Below are 22,560 nucleotides of genomic sequence, written 5' to 3'. Positions count from 1 at the left end.
CACAGGGATAAATACACTGGTACAGAGAGACAGGAAACACGGGGATAAATACACTGGTACAGAGAGACAGGAAACACAGGGATAAATACACTGGTACAGAGAGACAGGAAACACGGGGATAAATACACTGGTACAGAGAGACAGGAAACACAGGGATAAATACACTGGAACAGAGAGACAGGAAACACAGGGATAAATACACTGGTACAGAGAGACAGGAAACACAGGGATAAATACACTGGCACAGAGAGACAGGAAACACGGGGATAAACAAACTGGCACAGAGAGACAGGAAACACGGGGATAAATACACTGGTACAGAGAGACAGGAAACACGGGGATAAATACACTGGTACAGAGAGACAGGAAACACGGGGATAAATACACTGGTACAGAGAGACAGGAAACACAGGGATAAATACACTGGTACAGAGAGACAGGAAACACAGGGATAAATACACTGGTACAGAGAGACAGGAAACACAGGGATAAATACACTGGCACAGAGAGACAGGAAACACAGGGATAAATACACTGGCACAGAGAGACAGGAAACACAGGGATAAATACACTGGCACAGAGAGACAGGAAACACAGGGATAAATATACTGGTACAGAGAGACAGGAAACACAGGGATAAATACACTGGTACAGAGAGACAGGAAACACAGGGATAAATACACTGGTACAGGGAGACAGGAAACACAGGGATAAATATACTGGTACAGAGAGACAAGAAACACGGGGATAAATACACTGGTACAGAGAGACAGGAAACACAGGGATAAATACACTGGTACAGAGAGACAGGAAACACGGGGATAAATACACTGGTACAGGGAGACAGGAAACACAGGGATAAATATACTGGTACAGAGAGACAAGAAACACGGGGATAAATACACTGGTACAGAGAGACAGGAAACACAGGGATAAATACACTGGTACAGAGAGACAGGAAACACGGGGATAAATACACTGGTACAGACACAGGAAACACAGGGATAAATACACTGGTACAGAGAGACAGGAAACACAGGGATAAATACACTGGTACAGAGAGACAGGAAGCACAGGGATAAATACACTGGCACAGAGAGACAGGAAACACAGGGATAAATACACTGGTACAGAGAGACAAGAAAGACAGGGATAAATACACTGGCACAGAGAGACAGGAAACACAGGGATAAATACACTGGTACAGAAAGACAGGAAACACAGGGATAAATACACTGGCACAGAGAGACAAGAAACACAGGGATAAATACACTGGCACAGAGAGACAAGAAAGACAGGGATAAATACACTGGTACAGAGAGACAGGAAACACAGGGATAAATACACTGGCACAGAGAGACAAGAAACACAGGGATAAATACAGACAGGGCGTACAGGGTATAGGAGGAGACGAGGAGAAGAGGAGACGAGGAGACAGGGAGTACAGGGTATAGGAGGAGACGAGGAGACAGGGAGTACAGGGTATAGGAGGAGATGAGGAGACAGGGAGTACAGGGTATAGGAGGAGATGAGGAGACAGGGAGTACAGGGTGTAGGAGGAGACGAGCGGAAAGGGAGTACAGGGTATAGGAGGAGACGAGGAGACAGGGAGTACAGGGAGTACTGGAGAAGGTTGAGCAGACTCTTCATGTTCTGGAGAAGGTTGAGCAGACTCTTCATGTTCTGGAGAAGGTTGAGCAGACTCTTCATGTACTGGAGAAGGTTGAGCAGATCCTTCATGTTCTGGAGAAGGTTGAGCAGACTCTTCATGTTCTGGAGAAGGTTGAGCAGACTCTTCATGTTCTAGAGAAGGTTGAGCAGACTCTTCATGTTCTGGAGAAGGTTGAGCAGACTCTTCATGTTCTAGAGAAGGTTGAGCAGACTCTTCATGTTCTGGAGAAGGTTGAGCAGACTCTTCATGTTCTGGAGAAGGTTGAGCAGACTCTTCATGTTCTAGAGAAGGTTGAGCAGACTCTTCATGTTCTAGAGAAGGTTGAGCAGACTCTTCATGTTCTGGAGAAGGTTGAGCAGATTCTTCATGTTCTGGAGAAGGTTGAGCAGACTCTTCATGTTCTGGAGAAGGTTGAGCAGACTCTTCATGTTCTGGAGAAGGTTGAGCAGACTCTTCATGTTCTGGAGAAGGCTGAGCAGACTCTTCATGTTCTGGAGAAGGTTGAGCAGACTCTTCATGTTCTGGAGAAGGTTGAGCAGACTCTTCATGTTCTAGAGAAGGTTGAGCAGACTCTTCATGTTCTGGAGAAGGTTGAGCAGACTCTTCATGTTCTGGAGAAGGTTGAGCAGACTCTTCATGTTCTAGAGAAGGTTGAGCAGACTCTTCATGTTCTGGAGAAGGTTGAGCAGACTCTTCATGTTCTGGAGAAGGTTGAGCAGACTCTTCATGTTCTGGAGAAGGTTGAGCAGACTCTTCATGTTCTGAAGAAGGCTGAGAAGACCCTTTGAACTCACTGTTTAGGTGGAGAGGATTGAGGTGGGTGAGGGGGTAGTTGGGGCATAGTATTGGGGTAGAGGTTTGCCCCTCTCTTCTGGGAGGCACAGGAGTTAGGAAGGGAAGGAGGGGGAGGGAGTCAGCACCACATCACATTTGACTGCTGCTACCCAGACGGACTCAGTGGGACTGCTCAGAGGTGATCGTTAGATCAGAGCAACTGGTATTTTGTGTCAGAAATGTCTAGAATGTACTATTAGAAGGAAACAATGCAGACATTCATGAAGTACAACTCAAATACATAACGGAGAGTTGTTTCTCCAGACAGACTCTGACCTTTGACCCTGCTCCTCTCTCTCTCTATCTCCTCCAGGTGACCATAGAGGTGGTGGACGGTCTTGAGGCAGCAGAGCCTGAGAAAGGCCTGAAGAAAGAGAACAAACCAGGATGGGCTGCTCCCAACTGGAGGAACTGGTGGCAAACCTCCTCCACCTCCTCCTCTGTCTCGACCCCCCGCAGGCCCGAGGAGCAGGCTAGGGAGCAGCAGCCGCCCTACAGGGGGGAAGGAGTTGGACGAGGGGGAGGTAAAGGAGGAGTTGGTAACACAGAGGATAGTAACTTCCTAAAGCCACTTGGGGACTGGGAGAGGAGAGGAGGAGGAGGAGGAGGAGGAGGAGGAGGCACCAGCAAGGCTCAGACTGAATATGGTGAGTGTGTGTGTGTGTGTGTGTGTGTGTGTGTGTGTGTGTGTGTGTGTGTGTGTGTGTGTCTGTGTGTGTGTGTGTGTGTGTGTGTGTGTGTGTGTGTGTGTGTGTGTGTGTGTGTGTGTGTGTGTGTGTGTGTGTGTGTGTGTGTGTGTGTGAGGGGGACTGACTGAAGAAGGGAGAGAGGACGTGTGTGTGTTTGTTTGTGAAGGGATGTGTATATGTGTGTGTGTGTGTGTGTGTGTGTGTGTGTGTGTGTGTGTGTGTGTGTGTGTGTGTGTGTATGCTCCAAGCGTGCGAGTGTGTTTGACAGTGTGATGAGAGTCACTCATTGAGAATATGTAGCCTGATGGGACCTAGCTAAATAGACAGTCTAGAGGTCTGGTTCTGATGGGACCTAGCTAAATAGACAGTCTAGAGGTCTGGTTCTGATGGGACCTAGCTAAATAGACAGTCTAGAGGTCTGGTTCTGATGGGACCTAGCTAAATAGACAGTCTAGAGGTCTGGTTCTGATGGGACCTAGCTAAATAGACAGTCTAGAGGTCTGGTTCTGATGGGACCTAGCTATATAGACAGTCTAGAGGTCTGGTTCTGATGGGACCTAGCTAAATAGACAGTCTAGAGGTCTGGTTCTGATGGGACCTAGCTAAATAGACAGTCTAGAGGTCTGGTTCTGATGGGACCTAGCTAAATAGACAGTCTAGAGGTCTGGTTCTGATGGGACCTAGCTAAATAGACAGTCTAGAGGTCTGGTTCTGATGGGACCTAGCTAAATAGACAGTCTGGAGGTCTGGTTCTGATGGGACCTAGCTAAATAGACAGTCTGGAGGTCTGGTTCTGATGGGACCTAGCTAAATAGACAGTCTGGAGGTCTGGTTCTGGTGGGACCTAGCTAAATAGACAATCTAGAGGTCTGGTTCTGATGGGACCTAGCTAAATAGACAGTCTAGAGGTCTGGTTCTGATGGGACCTAGCTAAATAGACAGTCTAGAGGTCTGGTTCTGATGGGACCTAGCTAAATAGACAGTCTAGAGGTCTGGTTCTGATGGGACCTAGCTAAATAGACAGTCTAGAGGTCTGGTTCTGATGGGACCTAGCTAAATAGACAGTCTGGAGGTCTGGGCTTAGCTACAGTGTAGTTAGCAGATAGCTGACACCATAATAACTACAGTGTAGTTAGCAGATAGCTGGCACCATAATAACTACAGTGTAGTTAGCAGATAGCTGACACCATAATAACTACAGTGTAGTTAGCAGATAGCTGGCACCATAATAACTACAGTGCAGTTAGCAGATAGCTGACACCATAATAACTACAGTGTAGTTAGCAGATAGCTGGCACCATAATAACTACAGTGCAGTTAGCAGATAGCTGACACCATAATAACTACAGTGTAGATAGCTGACACCATAATAACTACAGTGTAGTTAGCAGGTAGCTGACACCATAATAACTACAGTGTAGTTAGCAGATAGCTGGCACCATAATAACTACAGTGCAGTTAGCAGATAGCTGACACCATAATAACTACAGTGTAGATAGCTGACACCATAATAACTACAGTGTAGACAGCTGGCACCATAATAACTACAGTGTAGTTAGCAGATAGCTGACACCATAATAACTACAGTGTAGTTAGCAGATAGCTGGCACCATAATAACTACAGTGCAGTTAGCAGGTAGCTGACACCATAATAACTACAGTGTAGTTAGCTGACACCATAATAACTACAGTGTAGTTAGCAGATAGCTGACACCATAATAACTACAGTGTAGTTAGCAGATAGCTGACACCATAATAACTACAGTGTAGTTAGCAGATAGCTGACACCATAATAACTACAGTGTAGTTAGCAGATAGCTGGCACCATAATAACTACAGTGCAGTTAGCAGATAGCTGACACCATAATAACTACAGTGTAGTTAGCAGATAGCTGACGCCATAATAACTACAGTGTAGTTAGCAGGTAGCTGGCACCATAATAACTAGAGTGTAGTTAGCAGATAGCTGGCACCATAATAACTAGAGTGTAGTTAGCAGATAGCTGACACCATAATAACTAGAGTGTAGTTAGCAGATAGCTGACACCATAATAACTAGAGTGTAGTTAGCAGGTAGCTGACACCATAATAACTAGAGTGTAGTTAGCAGGTAGCTGACACCATAATAACTACAGTGTAGTTAGCAGATAGCTGACACCATAATAACTAGAGTGTAGTTAGCAGATAGCTGACACCATAATAACTACAGTGTAGTTAGCTGACACCATAACTACAGTGTAGTTAGCAGATAGCTGGCACCATAATAACTACAGTGTAGTTAGCTGACACCATAATAACTACAGTGTAGTTAGCAGATAGCTGACACCATAATAACTACAGTGTAGTTAGCAGATAGCTGGCACCATAATAACTACAGTGTAGTTAGCAGATAGCTGACACCATAATAACTACAGTGTAGTTAGCAGATAGCTGACACCATAATAACTACAGTGTAGTTAGCAGATAGCTGGCACCATAATAACTACAGTGTAGTTAGCAGGTAGCTGACACCATAATAACTACAGTGTAGTTAGCAGATAGCTGGCACCATAATAACTACAGTGTAGTTAGCAGATAGCTGACACCATAATAACTACAGTGTAGTTAGCAGGTAGCTGACATCATAATAACTACAGTGTAGTTAGCAGGTAGCTGACACCATAATAACTACAGTGTAGTTAGCAGGTAGCTGACACCATAATAACTACAGTGTAGTTAGCAGGTAGCTGACACCATAATAACTACAGTGTAGTTAGCAGGTAGCTGACACCATAATAACTAGAGTGTAGTTAGCAGGTAGCTGAAACCATAATAACTACAGTGTAGTTAGCAGATAGCTGACACCATAATAACTACAGTGTAGTTAGCAGATAGCTGGCACCATAATAACTACAGTGTAGTTAGCAGGTAGCTGAAACCATAATAACTACAGTGTAGTTAGCAGATAGCTGACACCATAATAACTACAGTGTAGTTAGCAGATAGCTGGCACCATAATAACTACAGTGCAGTTAGCAGGTAGCTGACACCATAATAACTACAGTGTAGTTAGCTGACACCATAATAACTACAGTGTAGTTAGCAGATAGCTGACACCATAATAACTAGAGTGTAGTTAGCAGATAGCTGGCACCATAATAACTAGAGTGTAGTTAGCAGATAGCTGACACCATAATAACTACAGTGTAGTTAGCAGATAGCTGACGCCATAATAACTACAGTGTAGTTAGCAGATAGCTGGCACCATAATAACTACAGTGTAGTTAGCTGACACCATAATAACTACAGTGTAGTTAGCAGGTAGCTGACACCATAATAACTACAGTGTAGTTAGCTGACACCATAATAACTACAGTGCAGATAGCTGACACCATAATAACTACAGTGTAGTTAGCAGATAGCTGACACCATAATAACTACAGTGTAGTTAGCAGATAGCTGACACCATAATAACTACAGTGCAGATAGCTGACACCATAATAACTACAGTGCAGATAGCTGACACCATAATAACTACAGTGTAGTTAGCAGATAGCTGACACCATAATAACTACAGTGTAGTTAGCAGATAGCTGACGCCATAATAACTACAGTGTAGTTAGCAGATAGCTGGCACCATAATAACTACAGTGTAGTTAGCAGACACCATAATAACTACAGTGTAGTTAGCAGATAGCTGACACCATAATAACTACAGTGTAGTTAGCAGATAGCTGACGCCATAATAACTACAGTGTAGTTAGCAGATAGCTGACACCATAATAACTAGAGTGTAGTTAGCAGGTAGCTGACATCATAATAACTAGAGTGTAGTTATCAGGTAGCTGACACCATAATAACTAGAGTGTAGTTAGCAGGTAGCTGACATCATAATAACTACAGTGTAGTTAGCAGGTAGCTGACACCATAATAACTACAGTGTAGATAGCTGACACCATAATAACTACAGTGTAGTTAGCAGATAGCTGACACCATAATAACTACAGTGTAGTTAGCAGATAGCTGACACCATAATAACTACAGTGTAGATAGCAGGTAGCTGACACCATAATAACTACAGTGTAGATAGCTGACACCATAATAACTACAGTGTAGTTAGCAGTTAGCTGGCACCATAATAACTAGAGTGCAGTTAGCAGATAGCTGACACCATAATAACTAGAGTGTAGTTAGCAGGGAGCTGACACCATAATAACTACAGTGTAGTTAGCAGATAGCTGGCACCATAATAACTAGAGTGTAGTTAGCAGATAGCTGACACCATAATAACTACAGTGTAGTTAGCAGATAGCTGACACCATAATAACTACAGTGTAGTTAGCAGATAGCTGGCACCATAATAACTACAGTGCAGTTAGCAGATAGCTGACACCATAATAACTACAGTGTAGTTAGCAGGTAGCTGGCACCATAATAACTAGAGTGCAGTTAGCAGATAGCTGACACCATAATAACTAGAGTGTAGTTAGCAGGGAGCTGACACCATAATAACTAGAGTGCACTGCTTCCAGTCCTCTCAGGCCAGACTGGGTTCTGATTGAAGCTGTTAACATTCTTTAGTTCCATGAGCTGGATTTGTCTGTGGAGCTGAGCTGTGTGGTTGTGTGTGTGTACGTGTGTGTGGTTGTGTGTGTGGTTGTGTGTGTGGTTGTGTGTGTGTGTGTGTGTGTGTGGTTGTGTGTGTGTGTGTGTGTGTGTACGTGTGTGTGGTTGTGTGTGTGTACGTGTGTGTGTACGTGTGTGTGGTTGTGTGTGTGTGTGTGTGTGTGTGTGTACGTGTGTGTGGTTGTGTGTGTGGTTGTGTGTGTGGTTGTGTGTGTGGTTGTGTGTGTGGTTGTGTGTGTGTACGTGTGTGTGTGTACGTGTGTGTGGTTGTGTGTGTGGTTGTGTGTGTGTGTGTGTGTGTGTGTGTGTGTGTGTGTGTGTGTACGTGTGTGTGGTTGTGTGTGTGTACGTGTGTGTGTACGTGTGTGTGGTTGTGTGTGTGGTTGTGTGTGTGTGTGTGTGTGTGTGTGTACGTGTGTGTGGTTGTGTGTGTGGTTGTGTGTGTGTACGTGTGTGTGTGTACGTGTGTGTGGTTGTGTGTGTGGTTGTGTGTGTGTGTGTGTGTGTGGTTGTGTGTGTGGTTGTGTGTGTGGTTGTGTGTGTGGTTTGTGTGTGGTTGTGTGTGTGTGTGTGGTTGTGTGTGTGGCTGTGTGTGTGGTTGTGTGTGTGGTTGTGTGTGTGTGTGTGTGTGTGTGTGTGGTTGTGTGTGTGTGTGTGTGGTTGTGTGTGTGTGGTTGTGTGTGTGTGTGTGTGTGTGTGGTTGTGTGTGTGTGTGTGTGTGTGTGTGGTTGTGTGTGTGTGTGTGTGTGTGTGTGGTTGTGTGTGTGGTTGTGTGTGTGGTTGTGTGTGTGTGTGTGGTTGTGTGTGTGTGTGTGTGGTTGTGTGTGTGTGGTTGTGTGTGTGTGTACGCACAGTTTAACCGCCCCTGGAACATCAACGTCCCCCGACAGGAACCGGGTCGGCACCAGGGCTGTGTCCCAGATGACAGGAACCGGGTCGACACCAGGGCTGTGTCCCCTGACAGGAACCGGGTCGGCACCAGGGCTGTGTCCCCTGACAGGAACCGGGTCGACACCAGGGCTGTGTCCCCTGACAGGAACCGGGTCGGCACCAGGGCTGTGTCCCCTGACAGGAACCGGGTCGACACCAGGGCTGTGTCCCCTGACAGGAACCGGGTCGACACCAGGGCTGTGTCCCCTGACAGGAACCGGGTCGACACCAGGGCTGTGTCCCCTGACAGGAACCGGGTCGACACCAGGGCTGTGTCCCAGATGACAGGAACCGGGTCGGCACCAGGGCTGTGTCCACTGACAGGAACCGGGTCGGCACCAGGGCTGTGTCCCCTGACAGGAACCGGGTCGGCACCAGGGCAGTGTCCCCTGACAGGAACCGGGTCGACACCAGGGCTGTGTCCCAGATGACAGGAACCGGGTCGACACCAGGGCTGTGTCCCCTGACAGGAACCGGGTCGACACCAGGGCTGTGTCCCCTGACAGGAACCGGGTCGACACCAGGGCTGTGTCCCCTGACAGGAACCGGGTCGACACCAGGGCTGTGTCCCCTGACAGGAACCGGGTCGGCACCAGGGCTGTGTCCCCTGACAGGAACCGGGTCGACACCAGGGCTGTGTCCCCTGACAGGAACCGGGTCGGCACCAGGGCTGTGTCCCCTGACAGGAACCGGGTCGACACTAGGGCTGTGTCCCCTGACAGGAACCGGGTCGGCACCAGGGCTGTGTCCCCTGACAGGAACCGGGTCGACACCAGGGCTGTGTCCCCTGACAGGAACCGGGTCGACACCAGGGCTGTGTCCCAGATGACAGGAACCGGGTCGACACCAGGGCTGTGTCCCCTGACAGGAACCGGGTCGGCACCAGGGCTGTGTCCCCTGACAGGAACCGGGTCGACACCAGGGCTGTGTCCCCTGACAGGAACCGGGTCGACACCAGGGCTGTGTCCCCTGACAGGAACCGGGTCGACACCAGTGCTGTGTCCCCTGACAGGAACCGGGTCGGCACCAGGGCTGTGTCCCCTGACAGGAACCGTGTCGACACCAGGGCTGTGTCCCCTGACAGGAACCGGGTCGGCACCAGGGCTGTGTCCCCTGACAGGAACCGGGTCGGCACCAGGGCTGTGTCCCAGAAGACACCTTGTTCCCTAGTGCTTAGCAGCAGACCATTGCTGTTAGCGCAGCCACACAAACACTCATAACATTCACACAACTGGCCCGCCAGGGAGATAAATCTGCTGTAGAAGAATTTCGCCCTCCTCTCGTGAAGCCGTACATCTTCGCCGTGTCTCAGCCTGTCCACCGACTCAAACATAACAACAGTTACACAGGAATGTGGGTGTTATGGAGAGACAAGAAATATAATTTATCCATCTGTTACATTCATGTTCAAACTGAAATCCAAAGTTTAATCACTAGTGTCCTGTCCAGAGGGTGTACTGTACATCAAGCTGTCTCACTACAAAAACAGGAGATAGACTAGTGTCCTGTCCAGGGGGTGTCCTGTACATCAAGCTGCCTCACTACAGAAACAGGAGATAGACTAGTGTCCTGTACATCAAGCTGCCTCACTACAGAAACAGGAGATAGACTAGTGTCCTGTCCAGAGGGTGTCCTGGTACATCAAGCTGTCTCTCTACAGAAACAGGAGATAGACTAGTGTCCTGTCCAGGGGGTGTCCTGTACATCAAGCTGTCTCACTACAGAAACAGGAGATGGACTAGTGTCCTGTCCAGAGGGTGTCCTGTACATCAAGCTGTCTCTCTACAGAAACAGGAGATAGACTAGTGTCCTGTCCAGGGGGTGTCCTGTACATCAAGCTGTCTCACTACAGAAACAGGAGATAGACTAGTGTCCTGTCCAGGAGGTGTCCTGGTACATCAAGCTGTCTCTCTACAGAAACAGGAGATAGACTAGTGTCCTGTCCAGGGGGTGTCCTGTACATCAAGCTGTCTCTCTACAGAAACAGGAGATAGACTAGTGTCCTGTCCAGGGGGTGTCCTGTACATCAAGCTGTCTCTCTACAGAAACAGGAGATAGACTAGTGTCCTGTCCAGGGTGTGTCCTGTACATCAAGCTGTCTCTCTACAGAAACAGGAGATAGACTAGTGTCCTGTCCAGGGGGTGTCCTGTACATCAAGCTGTCTCTCTACAGAAACAGAAGATAGTCTTTGATTTCACAACTGGTTTCTGAACTGAGCTTGGTCTGTGATCTCACAGCTGGTGTCTGAACTGAGCTTGGTCTGTGATCTCACAGCTGGTGTCTGAACTGAGCTTGGTCTGTGATCTCACAGCTGGTGTCTGAACTGAGCTTGGTCTGTGATCTCACAGCTGGTGTCTGAACTGAGCTTGGTCTGTGATCTCACAGCTGGTGTCTGAACTGAGCTTGGTCTGTGATCTCACAGCTGGTGTCTGAACTGAGCTTGGTCTGTGATCTCACAGCTGGTGTCTGAACTGAGCTTGGTCTGTGATCTCACAGCTGGTGTCTGAACTGAGCTTGGTCTGTGATCTCACAGCTGGTGTCTGAACTGAGCTTGGTCTGTGATCTCACAGCTGGTGTCTGAACTGAGCTTGGTCTGTGATCTCACAGCTGGTGTCTGAACTGAGCTTGGTCTGTGATCTCACAGCTGGTGTCTGAACTGAGCTTGGTCTGTGATCTCACAGCTGGTGTCTGAACTGAGCTTGGTCTGTGATCTCACAGCTGGTGTCTGAACTGAGCTTGGTCTGTGATCTCACAGCTGGTGTCTGAACTGAGCTTGGTCTGTGATCTCACAGCTGGTGTCTGAACTGAGCTTGGTCTGTGATCTCACAGCTGGTGTCTGAACTGAGCTTGGTCTGTGATCTCACAGCTGGTGTCTGAACTGAGCTTGGTCTGTGATCTCACAGCTGGTGTCTGAACTGAGCTTGGTCTGTGATCTCACAGCTGCCCTTACAACAACAAAAAACACGTGCAATAACTGTTTTCACATGTTCAGCTTAAATTTCACCTGTAATGTATTTACATTTGGAGTCCACATGTTAACAGCATCTTTTCACATGTATGGAAAATAACATGTTTTCACCTCACATGTGAATTGAAATGTGCGGTTTCACGTTAAAAACTTTCACGTTGAGAATCTATTATGCACTTTCACGTTAAAAAAAATTCACATGTGGAAATCATATTTGCTGTTCACACGTAAGAAAACTCTACATGTGAAAAACATTCTCCTGAGCCCGGGCAGAGGAAATGTTTTAATGATAATTGGAACTAACGAGGATTTCTTGCCATTTCAGCATCCACCTCCAGAAGAACACTAGACTGAAGCAGCCCCAGCCCAGACTCATTTCAATGTGTCTTATGCTAAAACAAAACTATTTGATTCGATGTTTTACACCTCATTTTAAATTATTACAGTGTGTTAACCTCCCTGGTTAGGAGTAGAGCCTTCCTGGAAAATGGTAGTTTTTTTTGCCAAAAGCTTAATGGTTTGTTTTTGTAAACACTGAAAACACTCTCTGCCCTGTGTGTGTGAGTGAGTGTGTACGCTTGTCTGAGAGTCAAAGTCAAGGGGAACTATTATCCCCCCCTCTAATACCCCACACCCCATCCATGACCCCCGCCCCCAAACATGACCCCCACACCCCATCCTTGACCTCCACCCCCCCATCATGACCCCCACACCTCATCCTTGACCCCCACCCACCCATCATGACCCCCACACCCTATCCATTATCCATGACCCCCGCCCCCCATCATGACCCCCACACCACATCCTTGACCCCCACCATGACCCCCACACCCTATGCATTATCCATGACCCCCACACCCCCATCCATGACCCCCACACCCCCCTCCATGAAGCCCGACCCCCAACATGACTCCCACCCTGTCAAATGGCGGGTGTAGCTGGTGCATGGAAGTCAGGCGCAGGAGAGCAGAGATGGACAAAGACCTTTACTGAGGCAATCATAACACAGAACGCAACCTCGTCACAAACACAAATGCCCAAACAGCAAGTGAGGCAGCACAAAGTACAAAACCCAAGTAGAAACTATAGGCTGCCACAAAGCACGGGTATGAAACAAAACCCGGCGCAAACCAGCCGGAAGCGTGCCAACCTTGACAATAAACAATACCCCACACAGACATGGAGGGAATCAGAGGGCTAAATACACATGTTAATTAGTAGGAGATGTTAACCAGGTGTGCAGGAAGACAAGACAAAACAAATGGAAAATGAAAGGTGGATCGACGATGGCTAGGAGACCGGTGACGTCGACCGTCGACCCCACCCCCCCTCCATGACCCCTCACCCCCCCTCCATGACTCCATGCCCCCCCCCCATGGCCCCATGCCCCCCCTCCATGACCTCCACCCCCTCCATGACCCCCCACCCCACCTCCATGAACCCCACCCCCTCCATGACTCCATGCCCCCCCTCTATGACCCCCACCCCCCTCCAATACCCCCCCCCCCCTCCCCCCTTCAGGACCCCCACCCCCCCTCCATGACCCCCGCCCCCCCTCCATGACTACAACAGTGTTTAGAACTATAGTGTTAGACTATGACCATACTGATATTGTAGTTTTTGTCCTCTCTTTAAAAAAAACTACTTGTACATATTACCTCAATCAATCACCCCAACTACCTCGTACCCCAGGACACTGACTCACTACTACCTGGTACCCCAGGACACTGACTCATTACTACCTGGTACCCCAGGATACTGACTCATTACTACCTCGTACCCCAGGACACTGACTCATTACTACCACGTACCCCAGTACACTGACTCACTACTACCTCGTACCCCAGGACACTGACTCACTACTACCTGGTACCCCAGGACACTGACTCATTACTACCTGGTACCCCAGGATACTGACTCATTACTACCTCGTACCCCAGGACACTGACTCATTACTACCACGTACCCCAGTACACTGACTCACTACTACCTGGTACCCCAGGACACTGACTCACTACTACCTGGTACCCCAGGACACTAACTCATTACTATCTGGTACCCCAGGACACTGACTCACTACTACCTGGTACCCCAGGACACTAACTCATTACTACATGGTACCCCAGGACACTGACTCACTACTACCTGGTACCCCAGGACACTGACCCACTACTACCTCGTACCCCAGTACACTGACTCATTACTACCTCGTACCCCAGGACACTGACTCACTACTACCTCGTACCTCAGTACACTGACTCACTACTACCTCGTACCTCAGTACACTGACTCACTACTACCTGGTACCCCATTACACTGACTCACTACTACCTGGTACCCCAGGACACTAACTCATTACTACCTGGTACCCCAGGACACTGACTCTTTACTACCTGCTACCCCAGGACACTGACTCACTACTACCTGCTACCCCAGGACACTGACTCATTACTACCTGGTACCCCAGGACACTGACTCATTACTACCTGCTACCCCAAGACACTGACTCATTACTACCTGGTACCCCAGGACACTGACTCACTACTACCTGGTACCCCAGGACACTGACTCATTACTACCTGGTACCCCAGGACACTGACTCATTACTACCTCGTACCCCAGGACACTGACTCATTACTACCTCGTACCTCAGTACACTGACTCACTACTACCTGGTACCCCATTACACTGACTCACTACTACCTCGTACCTCAGTACACTGACTCACTACTACCTGGTACCCCAGGACACTGACTCACTACTACCTCGTACCTCAGTACACTGACTCACTACTACCTGGTACCCCCAGACACTGACTCACTACTACCTCGTACCTCAGTACACTGACTCATTACTACCTGGTACCCCAGGACACTGACTCATTACTACCTGGTACCCCAGGACACTGACTCATTACTACCTGGTACCCCCAGACACTGACTCGGTACCGGTACTACTTCTATATAGCCTCTTTATTGTTATTTATTGTGCTACTATTTTCTTTTCTTTTGATCTATTTGTTAATTTTCATACGTTTTAACTGCATTGTTGGGAAACGGCTCGTTTCATTCCACTGTAAAGTCGACACTTTTTGTTGTTGTTGATCTCTCTCTCCCCCCCTCTCTCTCTCTCTTCCCCACTCTCTCTCTTTTCCCCCCTCTCTCGCGCTCCCCTCCAGACTATATAGACGGAGAGGGTGACTGGAGTAACTGGTCTCCGTGCAGTGTGACCTGTAGGAACGGGAACCAGAAGAGGACCAGGTCATGTGGTTACGCCTGCACCGCCACTGAGTCACGCACCTGTGACATGCCATCCTGCCCAGGTGAGTAGAGTGTGACAGGTTGTGTGGTCTGAACCCCTGATTAAGGCAGCTTGCTGACCTGTCCAGGTAGGTGAGGAGAGTGTGACAGGTTGTGTGGTCTGAACCCCTGATTAAGGCAGCTTGCTGACCTGTCCAGGTAGGTGAGGAGAGTGTGACAGGTTGTGTGGTCTGAACCCCTGATTAAGGCAGCTTGCTGACCTGTCCAGGTAGGTGAGGAGAGTGTGACAGGTTGTGTGGTCTGAACCCCTGATTAAGGCAGCTTGCTGACCTGTCCAGGTAGGTGAGGAGAGTGTGACAGGTTGTGTGGTCTGAACCCCTGATTAAGGCAGCTTGCTGACCTGTCCAGGTAGGTGAGGAGAATGTGACAGGCTGTGTGGTCTGAACCAGTGATTAAGGCAGCTTGCTGACCTGTCCAGGTAGGTGAGGAGAGTGTGACAGGTTGTGTGGTCTGAACCCCTGATTAAGGCAGCTTGCTGACCTGTCCAGGTAGGTGAGGAGAATGTGACAGGCTGTGTGGTCTGAACCAGTGATTAAGGCAGCTTGCTGACCTGTCCAGGTAGGTGAGGAGAGTGTGACAGGCTGTGTGGTCTGAACCCCTGATTAAGGCAGCTTGCTGACCTGTCCAGGTAGGTGAGGAGAGTGTGACAGGTTGTGTGGTCTGAACCAGTGATTAAGGCAGCTTGCTGACCTGCCCAGGTAGGTGAGGAGAGTGTGACAGGTTGTGTGGTCTGAACCCCTGATTAAGGCAGCTTGCTGACCTGTCCAGGTGAGGAGAGTGTGACAGGTTGTGTGGTCTGAACCTCTGATTAAGGCAGCTTGCTGACCTGTCCAGGTAGGTGAGGAGAGTGTGACAGGTTGTGTGGTCTGAACCCCTGATTAAGGCAGCTTGCTGACCTGTCCAGGTGAGTAGAGTGTGACAGGTTGTGTGGTCTGAACCCCTGATTAAGGCAGCTTGCTGACCTGTCCAGGTGAGTAGAGTGTGACAGGTTGTGTGGTCTGAACCCCTGATTAAGGCAGCTTGCTGACCTGTCCAGGTGAGTAGAGTGTGACAGGTTGTGTGGTCTGAACCCCTGATTAAGGCAGCTTGCTGACCTGTCCAGGTAGGTGAGGAGAGTGTGACAGGTTGTGTGGTCTGAACCCCTGATTAAGGCAGCTTGCTGACCTGTCCAGGTGAGTAGAGTGTGACAGGTTGTGTGGTCTGAACCCCTGATTAAGGCAGCTTTAAAGGAATGTTAAATACCTGTCGATTTTTAAAGGAATGATAAATACCTGTCAATTTTTATAGGAATGTTAAATACCTGTCGATTTTTATAGGAATGTTAAATACCTGTCGATTTTTAAAGGAATGTTAAATACCTGTCAATTTTTATAGGAATGTTAAGTACCTGTCGATTTTTATAGGAATGTTAAATACCTGTCGATTTTTAAAGGAATGATATAAATACCTGTCGATTTTTTAAGGAATGATACAAATACCTGTCGATTTTTAAAGGAATGTTAAATACCTGTCGATTTTTAAAGGAATGTTAAATACCTGTCGATTTTTAAAGGAATGTTAAACACCTGTCGATTTTTAAAGGAATGATAAATACCTGTCAATTTTTTTAAACATCACTTCAATATTATAAGAGGTCAGAGTGACACAGGAAATACACGGGGTGTGAAACAGGAAGCATGAAGTACACAGTGTGTGAAACAGGAAGCAGGAAGTACACGGTGTGTTTACTGTCCTTACATCTTTCTTCCTGTTGCATCATTAACTGACCGTGTGTCTGTCTACAGGTATTGAAGACGCGTTCAAGACAGCCGCCACTGAGGTCAGTCTGCTGGCTGGAACAGACGAGTTCAACGCTACAGAGCTCTTTGGTGTCGGTAAGATTCTTCTCTCAGTAGTCTTTTGAAGTCATTTTTCCCTCATGTATCTAAACATCAGGTTTCCTCCACTGTCAAACGCAACAGCGATTCTATTCAGTGTTAATGTCCAGGTCAGGGTTACTTTCTGAATTGACCTCAAACACTGGCCCAGTCCTTCCAGAACAGTCCATTGATTTGTAAGGATATGTCAGTTCTAGTCCATATATTTCTATGGCCCAGTCCTCCCAGACAGCCCATTGATTTGTGAGGATATGTCAGTTCTAGTCCATATATTTCTATGGCCCAGTCCTCCAGCACGACCCATTGATTTGTGAGGATATGTTAGTTCTAGTCATTATATTTCTATGGCCTAGTCCTTCCTGGGCCCACTCATCATTCTTTCTCATTGTGCATCAGGACAGGAAGAGAGCCAAGCACATCGCCAGCATTCTGTAATGTTCTGCTCTCTGTGTCTGTTCCAATATCCTCAGTTAGCCAGGAGAAGAGAATCCATCAAATAAATAGCTAGGCTAGCGCACAGAGAGAGAGAGAAGGGGGGTGAGATATAAAGAGAGAAAGAGAGGGAGTGCAGGGGTGACTAACTAACTCTGTCTCTAGTCTCTTCTAGACCCAGACAGCTGTAGGGAGAGACCCAGACTAACTAACTCTGTCTCTAATCTCTTTTAGACCCAGACAGCTGTAGGGAGAGACCCAGATTAACTAACTCTGTCTCTAATCTCTTCTAGACACAGACAGCTGTGAACGCTGGATGAACTGTAAGTCTGAGTTCCTGAAGAAATACATGACCAAAGTCTCCAACGACCTCCCCGGCTGCCCCTGCTCCTACCCCACCGAGGTGGCCTACAGCACGGCCGACGTCCCCGACCCCGCCACGCGCCGGGACTTCCGCTGGAAAGACGCCAGCGGCCCCAAGGAGAAACTAGAGATCTACAAACCCACGGCCCGGTACTGCATCCGCTCTATGTTAACTCTCGAGTCCACTACTCTGGCCGCACAGCACTGCTGCTACAATGACAACATGAAGCTCGTCACCCGGGGTAAAGGAGCAGGAACACTGAACCTCATCAGCAATGACTTCTCTGCTGACCTCCACTACAAGGTAGACATCCTGCCCTGGATCATCTGTAAAGGGGACTGGAGTCGCTATAACCAGGTCAGGCCTCCTAACAACGGGCAGAAGTGTCCAGACAACCCGCTGGATGAGGATTACCTCAAACAGGTGGACGACGCTCGAGAGTTTTAGTTACTGGAGAGATGAACATGTGAAGAAAAAAAAAACGAAAACGAAAACGATCTTGAGAAATGTTTATGAATCTGGTACTTCAGTTGGTGCTTCAAACCATCTGTGAGTGTTTTTAGACTTTGGAACTAGGTGCCCATATAAACAGGACTGTCTGTTGATCAGCCAACGTGATAAAGAGACAACTTATCTCTCACTTGGACACAAGGAACTGTTCTTCACCATAATCACAGTCTATAAGTCATGTTAGGTCTTCATTTCTTTTGACATATGCCTCAAATCAAATGATATCCAAAGTAAAATTGTATAATGGATTTTGACAATATTTTTTTCTGATAATAATTCTATAAATGTTTGGTTTAAAAGGGATAGCTTGGTGTAGCTTCATAAAAAGGGAAAATTACTTTTCATGTTTTAGATTTGTTTGTAAGTTTTTTAGTTTGTTTATGATTGGCCAAAAGGAGAGCCCAGGGATTGGCCAAAAGGAGAGCCCAGGGATTGGCCAAAAGGAGAGCCCAGGGATTCTTAATTGGCTGAATGATCAGATCCAAATCTCCATGTTTTGAGTCACACCCCCCTGACCTATCAGAAGAGAGAGAGATCCCTGACCTATCAGGAGAAAGAGAGATCCCTGACCTATCAGAAGAGAGAGAGAGAGACATCCCTGACCTATCAGAAGAGAGAGAGAGACATCCCTGACCTATCAGAAGAGACAAGAGAGAGAGATCCCTGACCTATCAGAAGAGAGAGAGAGATCCCTGACCTATCAGAAGAGAGAGAGAGAGAGATCCCTGACCTATCAGAAGAGAGAGAGAGACATCCCTGACCTATCAGAAGAGAGAGAGATCCCTGACCTATCAGAAGAGAGAGAGAGAGAGATCCCTGACCTATCAGAAGAGAGAGAGAGACATCCCTGACCTATCAGAAGAGAGAGAGAGAGAGAGATCCCTGACCTATCAGAAGAGAGAGAGAGAGACATCCCTGACCTATCAGAAGAGAGAGAGAGAGATCCCTGACCTATCAGAAGAGAGAGAGAGAGACATCCCTGACCTATCAGAAGAGAGAGAGAGACATCCCTGACCTATCAGAAGTGAGAGAGAGAGAGAGAGACTTCCCTGACCTATCAGAAGAGAGAGAGAGACATCCCTGACCTATCAGAAGTGAGAGAGAGACATCCCTGACCTATCAGAAGAGACAGAGAGAGAGAGATCCCTGACCTATCAGAAGAGACAGAGAGAGAGAGATCCCTGACCTATCAGAAGAGAGAGAGAGAGAGACATCCCTGACCTATCAGAAGAGACATAGAGTGAGATCCCTGACCTATCAGAAGAGACAAGAGAGAGAGATCCCTGACCTATCAGAAGAGACAAGAGAGAGAGAGATCCCTGACCTATCAGGAAAGAGAGAGAGAGATCCCTGACCTATCAGAAGAGACAAGAGAGAGAGATCCCTGACCTATCAGAAGAGACAAGAGAGAGAGATCCCTGACCTATCAGGAAAGAGAGAGAGAGATCCCTGACCTATCAGGAAAGAGAGAGAGACATCCCTGACCTATCAGAAGAGACATAGAGTGAGATCCCTGACCTATCAGAAGAGAGAGAGATCCCTGACCTATCAGAAGAGAGAGTGAGACATCCCTGACCTATCAGAAGAGAGAGAGAGACATCCCTGACCTATCAGAAGTGAGAGAGAGAGACATCCCTGACCTATCAGAAGAGACAGAGAGAGACATCCCTGACCTATCAGAAGAGAGAGAGATCCCTGACCTATCAGGAGAGAGACATCCCTGACCTATCAGAAGAGAGAGAGAGAGAGAGATCCCTGACCTATCAGAAGAGACAGAGAGAGAGATCCTTGACCTATCAGAAGAGAGAGAGAGACATCCCTGACCTATCAGAAATGAGAGAGAGAGACATCCCTGACCTATCAGAAGAGACAGAGAGAGAGATCCCTGACCTATCAGAAGAGACAGAGAGAGACATCCCTGACCTATCAGAAGAGAGAGAGAGAGAGATCCCTGACCTATCAGAAGAGAGAGAGAGAGATCCCTGACCTATCAGAAGAGAGAGAGAGAGACATCCCTGACCTATCAGAAGAGAGAGAGAGATCCCTGACCTATCAGAAGAGAGAGAGAGAGACATCCCTGACCTATCAGAAGAGAGAGAGAGACATCCCTGACCTATCAGAAGTGAGAGAGAGTGAGACTTCCCTGACCTATCAGAAGTGAGAGAGAGAGACTTCCCTGAGCTATCAGAAGAGAGAGAGAGACATCCCTGACCTATCAGAAGTGAGAGAGAGAGACATCCCTGAACTATCAGAAGAGACAGAGAGAGTGAGATCCCTGACCTATCAGAAGAGACAAGAGAGAGAGATCCCTGACCTATCAGAAGAGACAAGAGAGAGAGATCCCTGACCTATCAGGAAAGAGAGAGAGAGATCCCTGACCTATCAGAAGAGACAAGAGAGAGAGATCCCTGACCTATCAGAAGAGACAAGAGAGAGAGATCCCTGACCTATCAGGAAAGAGAGAGAGAGATCCCTGACCTATCAGGAAAGAGAGAGAGACATCCCTGACCTATCAGAAGAGACATAGACTGAGATCCCTGACCTATCAGAAGAGAGAGAGATCACTGACCTATCAGAAGAGAGAGAGAGAGAGTTCCCTGACCTATCAGAAGAGAGAGAGAGAGAGACATCCCTGACCTATCAGAAGAGAGAGAGAGAGATCCCTGACCTATCAGAAGAGAGAGAGACATCCCTGACCTATCAGAAGAGAGAGAGAGACATCCCTGACCTATCAGAAGTGAGAGAGAGAGACATCCCTGACCTATCAGAAGAGACAGAGAGAGACATCCCTGACCTATCAAAAGAGAGAGAGATCCCTGACCTATCAGAAGAGAGAGAGACATCCCTGACCTATCAGAAGAGAGAGAGAGAGAGAGATCCCTGACCTATCAGAAGAGACAGAGAGAGAGATCCCTGACCTATCAGAAGTGAGAGAGACAGAGAGAGAGAGATCCCTGATCTATCAGGAGAGAGAGAGAGAGACATCCCTGACCTATCAGAAGTGAAAGAGACAGAGAGAGAGATCCCTGACCTATCAGGAGAGAGAGAGACATCCCTGACCTATCAGAAGTGAGAGAGACAGAGAGAGAGAGATCCCTGACCTATCAGGAGAGAGAGAGAGAGACATCCCTGACATATCAGAAGTGTGAGAGAGAGAGAGAGACATCCCTGACCTATCAGAAGTGAAAGAGACAGAGAGAGAGAGATCCCTGACCTATCAGGAGAGAGAGAGAGAGAGATCCCTGACCTATCAGAAGTGAGAGAGACAGAGAGAGAGAGATCCCTGACCTATCAGGAGAGAGAGAGAGAGACATCCCTGACATATCAGAAGTGTGAGAGAGAGAGAGAGAGACATCCCTAACCTATCAGAAGAGAGAGAGAGAGACATCCCTGACCTATCAAAATCAGAGAGTGTATTTGTGCTGTGTATATCACAGTTGTAACTGAGTGTATGGTAGAGGAGTCTTGTAACGTCCAGAAGCTACAGAGCGATTGGTTAGCATTCTGCCCATATTGGTAGCTGTAATATTCAGCTTCTCATGTTATGCTTATAAGCTTGTTTACTTAGCATGCTGTTTTTCTTCTTCTTTACCAATCTCCCCTCTTCCGTATTGACTCCTCCTTCCAGACCATTATCTCCGGTATAAAAAAAACCTGCGTTATTTTTTGTAGAGTATTTATTAAGCTGTAGCTTTATGTCCCAAATGTTGATTGTCCATGATCGTTGTCGCTGATTGGTTGATTGGTTTCTGACTAGATGCTAACTTGAGATGGGACCCACACTCAAACTAAATGGTCACGATTGGCTTAAATCATTCGTCGATTGATATTGATCAGAGATTTAAGCCGAAAATTTTGATTGAGCCTCTCATCTCAAGATAGGATTCGGCCCAATAGAAAACAAGAATAGGAAATGTGTGAATACAGCTGTACGGGAAAAAGATTGTGATATAAATGTTTAAATAAAAAATGTTTAAATAAAAAACATGAAGTAACATGTCAGAGAAAATGTACTTCCTATATTTAATTTTCTTTATTTTTAACATAATTTTCTTTTATCTGTCAACTTATAATGACGATCTGTTCATAATGTGAAGCTGATTAGCCAGATTATACAGCCAGTGGAAAGGGGAATAAATAAACAGAACATAACCTCTGAGATTATTATAAAATAGGACTATTATCAAGTGTGTTTTAGGAATTAGGATGACTTGTTACTAGGATGACTTGTTACTAGGATGACTTGTTACTAGGATGACTTGTTACTAGGATGACTTGTTACTAGGATGACTTGTTACTAGGATGACTTGTTACTAGGATGACTTGTTACTAGGATGACTTGTTACTAGGATGACGTG

The 22,560-nt window shown here is 47.3% G+C and overlaps 1 protein-coding gene across 1 annotated transcript in view; it reads left to right on the top strand.

Annotated features, from left to right (window-relative positions):
• The window catches only part of ism1 (isthmin 1), a 45,532-nt gene extending 23,335 nt beyond the window's left edge, over positions 1-22,197 (top strand). Inside the window, exons 3-6 of the mRNA XM_055941256.1 lie at positions 2,820-3,153; positions 14,878-15,021; positions 16,804-16,893; positions 17,622-22,197. Coding sequence (XP_055797231.1) covers positions 2,820-3,153; positions 14,878-15,021; positions 16,804-16,893; positions 17,622-18,139 — 1,086 coding nt within the window. The 3' untranslated portion in view covers positions 18,140-22,197. The remainder of the gene's footprint in view (positions 1-2,819; positions 3,154-14,877; positions 15,022-16,803; positions 16,894-17,621) is intronic.
• The last annotated feature ends 363 nt before the right edge of the window (positions 22,198-22,560 follow it).

Source organism: Salvelinus fontinalis, chromosome 1 (genome assembly GCF_029448725.1).
Source record: "Salvelinus fontinalis isolate EN_2023a chromosome 1, ASM2944872v1, whole genome shotgun sequence".
Lineage (NCBI taxonomy): Eukaryota > Metazoa > Chordata > Actinopteri > Salmoniformes > Salmonidae > Salvelinus > Salvelinus fontinalis.
The sequence above is the reverse complement of the archived record's forward strand: the minus strand, read 5'-3'. Positions and strand labels throughout refer to the sequence as shown.